The sequence below is a fragment of the Buceros rhinoceros genome, unplaced genomic scaffold (assembly GCF_000710305.1).
Source record: "Buceros rhinoceros silvestris isolate BGI_N320 unplaced genomic scaffold, ASM71030v1 scaffold36682, whole genome shotgun sequence".
Classification (NCBI taxonomy): Eukaryota; Metazoa; Chordata; class Aves; order Bucerotiformes; family Bucerotidae; genus Buceros; species Buceros rhinoceros.
In genome coordinates this window covers 36,984-42,384 of record NW_010398958.1, presented here as the reverse complement: position 1 = coordinate 42,384, position 5,401 = coordinate 36,984, and the positions used below count along the sequence as shown (strand labels likewise).

General features: G+C 37.7%; 1 protein-coding gene across 1 annotated transcript in view; it reads left to right on the top strand.

Annotated features, from left to right (window-relative positions):
* The first annotated feature begins 201 nt into the window (after positions 1–201).
* Positions 202–5,401, top strand: part of KIAA1429 (KIAA1429 ortholog) — a 23,674-nt gene continuing 18,474 nt past the window's right edge. The window contains exons 1-6 of the mRNA XM_010131302.1: positions 202–246; positions 2,607–2,722; positions 2,953–3,039; positions 3,426–3,474; positions 4,085–4,253; positions 5,179–5,301. Of these exons, the coding sequence (XP_010129604.1) occupies positions 202–246; positions 2,607–2,722; positions 2,953–3,039; positions 3,426–3,474; positions 4,085–4,253; positions 5,179–5,301 (589 nt within the window). The remainder of the gene's footprint in view (positions 247–2,606; positions 2,723–2,952; positions 3,040–3,425; positions 3,475–4,084; positions 4,254–5,178; positions 5,302–5,401) is intronic.

Below are 5,401 nucleotides of genomic sequence, written 5' to 3'. Positions count from 1 at the left end.
GGCGCTCGCCTCAGCGGGTGGCCGGGCAGGAGAGAGCAGCCCCTGGCCACGTACCCGCTGGGGGGCGATCTCTGCCTTCTCCCCGCCTGGCCCCCGAAGCTTCGCTTGGGCCGCGGCGCCGCATCCCGCGGTGCGCCCAGCCCATCGCTGCCCTAGTAGCCTGGGGTGCCACTGGCCGCCGTCTGAGGGGAGGGTACGGCGATGGGAAAGGAGCGACTATTTAGAGGTAACAGGGAGGAGGGTCTAGTAGGAAATAGAGAAGATAAAACTCATTTGAGAAGTCCACAAGGGAGGAATTCAGGGAGAGGACTATGCCTGACCACGGTGATATACCTGATGCTTTCTGTACCTAATGAGGAGAAGTATTTGTGTGTGAAATATTTCCTTAGATTTATGCAGCATGCACACATAGAGAACAAAATCAGTATTTCAGGATTGCTTTAGCAATGGGAGATCATGCAAATATTCCACTTCAAGGCTGTTGGGATCTTGAGCATCCTTGAAGCTACTTGTGTTGCAGCAGGTTTGTCCAGGGTTCAGCCCCTTGTGCTGTTTGGGGAGGAAGAAGGGACATGTCAGGGGGAAAACAAAAAGGGTAGAGTAGCATGGACAAGATGTGATAGAATATCTCAATTATGTTCATGGACAGGCATTATGGAAAGAAAATTAAGTATACTGAGCTGATGCTTCAATTAAAAACGAGCGGGAGGTTATTCTGGAGTCCTTTCTAGCTGCCAGGATCAGAGACACCCACACGTATTTTTAATTCTACTGTTTAAGACAGTATTGGGCAGGAAGTGCTAGCCACTGCTCTTCGCTTGGGTAGGAGACATTAGCCACTCCTGTTTCTCTCCAGGACTGTATGTTCTTACTGAGTGTTTTTGATTGTGTATGATGTTTTCTGGTGCTTTCATTCTTGCCAGTGACATTTTCCAAACCTGAACCACATTGGATTTTTATTAAAGAAAAAAGGCAAAATGTATTTTACATGTTGCAGAAAGGGCTTTTTTATGTTATGCTAACTCTTCAGCTAAATGGATCACAAGTCTCGCCTTGGAACTTGTAGTTCTTGAGAAGTACTGCTTCATTTTCTAATAAAACTATTCACTGGGTTTAGCTGTGCATTTTAATATGAGTGGTTCAGATGTAGTTATTTTTTTAACATTTTGAAGAGAAAATGGATTGGATTCACTTGTCATCCTGCTGATGCTGGCGTGTGGCTGTCAAGGCATAATCCATATCATTTAAGCAGGAGTTTACCTTTCCTTGGGCTGTGCTGCTGGGATGCCTCCTCAGCGGCAGCAGCCCTTCCTCCAGAAATCTGAGTCTCCATTGTGACACATACACCTTTTTTAAAGGCAAAGCAAAGACTTCCCACAGCCCTTGCTCCTTGCAAGCTATAGTCACTCCACTGCTGTTAATAAAGCTGTGCTCTCTGTCATAGCAGGGTTCCTTCTGTTCTACCGTCCCGCTTGTAATACATCATCCCTTGGGGCGAGATGTTGCATTTGTGTGCTAAAGGATGTATGCATAGATTTCTTATCCAATGACAGTTACACGTGCCCGAAAGCACATGCTTAAATATTCTTTTTAAAACGTCACCTGTGACTACTTTCTTTCCTAGTTTTCTAACTACCTTAGTACTTGCCTTATGCTGGTAGTTTTGGGGTTTCTTTTGCTTTCTGATTGTGATGAAAGTTATATGACTTTTGTCTGCAGATCAAGTTTTTAATTTTCATGTTTTAGTTATGTTGGTAGACACTTAGATCAGTTGTTTGGTGTTTGATTTTTTTTTTGGTAGTGCAGTCTTTGCTAATCCAATTTGCTAACTGGAAACATTCAATGAGAAATGTTCTATGTCCTTGTAGTTATACATGCAGTTGATCTACGTTTACTGTTTTGTGAGTGTACATATGATAGAGATAATGTATAAATATAATACGACTAGATTCACCAGTGAATCCAGTGAGAAGAGACTTTCAGCTTTAATTTGGTGTCTGCCACATGGGCTACTGTGACTTCATGTTTACTTCCTAGTTTTCTTATATTTCTTTATACTTGCTATTGCTGTGTTGTAAACAGAAATGTTATTTGCAGAAGGTTTCCAGCTGTTGCAAAACTGGAGAAATAAGCGTCATATGGAATTTCTGTGCAGATCTAGCAAAACATTTATAGTATCACTGTTATTTCTATTATTACATTTGAAATGTAACATTTGCTAGTGTTTGAAACACACTTCTTTCTTCAGTTATGAACTCAAAGAGTTTTATTAAAAGGGAAGTAAATACTCAGTTTTTCTGTAATGATTTAAGTTCCAGTTTTTGCTATTACCAACATACCTTCTGTTAGAGAAAACCTTGCTGCTGTTTAAAAGATTCTTGCAAATAAAGGGAACTAGTGATGTAAATAAACCAGTAACACTTTCTATGAAAAGGTGTTAAATATATGAGAAGTGCTAGAAGAAAAAAAAAGTCTTTTAGTTACATATTATTCAACATTTTACATGTAGTTAGGATTGAACCTTAATTTGGTTAATAAAGAGTATGAGTACTTTATGTGCCTTCCATTTTACATTTCTTAGACTTTCTTTATTTTTTCTTTTGTAGCAAAGTACCAATATAGATGTAGTTCGTTTTCCATGCGTGGTTTACATAAATGAAGTACGTGTCATCCCTCCAGGAGTGAGAGCTCACACAAGTTTGCCTGACAATAGGGCTTATGGGTAAGTGAAAGATAGTGGGTGTCTGATTTAGGAACACCTTCTTGTTATTTTTCTTCATCTGGTATATCTTAATAGAACATCCTGTATAAAAAGGTAAAATGCATCTATGTGGCTGCTGAACTTGTAATTATTTTGGAGAATTATTTAAACAGTATAATGATTTTTTTTTATCCCCTGTTAGTTCTACTTACTCTGATAAGGAGCTTGAAGAATTTTTGTTTTGTTTCTAGCGAGACATCCCCACATACGTTTCAACTGGACTTGTTTTTCAACAACGTCAGCAAGCCAAGTGCCCCTGTTTTTGATAGACTGGGGAGGTAAGTACTTTCAGTATTTGTGTGTGACTTCATTATCCATCTTTCTTCCCAATAATTTTTTAGTATGGAAAATGCGCAATAGAAAATCCATATCTCCCATGATTTTCATGTTTGGTCTGTTTTTTGCTAGTTTGTTATTGCCCTTTTCCTCTAATCTGTGTGGGAGAACAGAGGTTCGTGCTTAAAAGAAGTGTTATTTTTAGACTTACAGAGCCCATATATTTTAATGAAAAGTATTTTGTTGAAATAAGTGATTTTGCACACTTGTCTTTAAAAGCATGTATTATTTCAGTGTTATTATTGGCTTCTGTGTTTAGTACGGCTGTGTTTCATTTATGTAAACATGCTTTATATTAATGGAAAAAAATGTATATTTTACTTAACAGCCTTGAATATGATGAAAATACTTCAATTATTTTCAGACCCAACACAAAGGTAATGCAATGTGATTTAAACTTCCTACTCTTTTCTACATGTCTGTTACTGAGGTATAAATATGGTTGCATGTGGTGTGTTAGTGCTGTGTGAAGCTTTTGTTGTGTAGGGTCTCATTCTAAAACCTGCCAGTAGTTCAGTTTCTCATTACTTTAGAATCTGCATCTATAATGGCATGAGTTGCACAAGATTTGATTACTTGACAATTCCTGTGGAGATTACCAACAGAACTATCCACCAATTAAGAGCAAAGATAACTCGGAACCTTGTGGCTGCAGGACACAGCTAAGCGCATCATTGTCAGTTCTGTTTGGGTTTATTTCATTCAGATCAGTGTTTGTGTGACACAGAGTAGTATTTTTTTTCATTAATAGGCTGTAGAAGATTAGGCAATATGTTGCAAGGAATTGAATGCTTTTAGAGAAAAATGGTTTATTTATTGTCATGATTGATATGTTTAAAGTTTTCTCAGTTTTCAAAACGTGAGGTAATGTTCAGTTCTCCTTTCTTGCTTTTATGCAGATAATAATACAGTGATATTAAAATAAAATACCTTTTCTGAAGTTGTCTTCTGTTGGTTTTAAGTGCTTTTTCTTCTTAAAAAAACCAGGTTAACACGGATGGTTTGGTTCTAAGAGGGTGGTACAACTGTCTCACCTTGGCAATATACGGCTCAGTGGACAGGGTAATAAGTCATGAGAGAGAGTCACCTCCTCCACCCCCACCTCCGCCACCACCTCCCCAGCAACAGCCTGGTTTGAAAAGAAACCCAAAACATGGTAAGCCTTGTGAGAAGACATAGTTTTGGGGCTTTTTTTAAAAAATCAACATAATATCCCATCTGAAAAAATCCCAATTATTTAACATTTTAGATTGCAGTAGCTTTATTTTTCTAGTTTTATGTCTTGGCCTTTAGTTTTGTGTTTTCTTTTAGATTTATATTGAATTGTTTTAAGTAGATTCTTGTCTAGTGCTTTTTTAGAGAGTGGGTTACTTCATCTATTGCTAATTACTTAGGATGGTCAAAACGCAGTTTAATTTCTGTGAACTCATTAAAATTTCGATGATTGAAATCTCAAAAAAAAAGAATAGAATAGTATTAAAATCATAACAAGAAAACTTCACAGTGATAATTAACTTTCCTTTTGTCACTTGTATGTAAAGAACATTACAGAGGAGTGTTTGCTTTGCATTAGTGTTAGAATGGCCATGAAGTGAATCTTATAATCAAGTTTCTGCTTCAGTTTTGGTTTTTGATTTAAAATTAGACCTGTCATGTTCATAGTACAGCTATGGGGCTGCAAAATTTGAATACCCTGTGTAGTAAAAAATAGTTGTAAACTTTAAAACCAGTTGATTAAAATATAACATTTTTTTTTTAAATAACTCGGATATTATTGGTAGAGTTACAATATTGCTAGTGTCAAAGCCAATATGACAGTTATCCATGTTAATTTTAACCCAGTATTATGTCAAAAAACCACCAATGGTGTTAATAAGCTTGCTTATTGATGTAGTTCTTACTTATGTCAAAAGTGACTTCAGAAAACTGCCTTGCATTCTGCAGATGCAGAATACCCAGTAAATAACAGTTGGGAAATGAAGGTGTTCCCTAGTCAAAAGAAGCATAGAAAACCGATAATATACTGCTTGTATTCCTGTGATACCATTAAATGCAAGTTTTTATTTTGACAATAAATGTAGTTGATGGAGAGAAAGAAGACCAGTTCAATGGCAGCCCTCCAAGACCACAACCTAGGGGACCGAGGACACCCCCAGGCCCTCCTCCTCCTGATGATGATGAGGATGAACCTATCCCAGTCTCAGGTAGAATAAGGAGAGATTGTGTTTCATCTGCTGCACATCACTGCTTAGTGGAGACAGAGTTCTATGTCCAGCCTGGTGTGAGCATTCCTGTCTGCAGTTA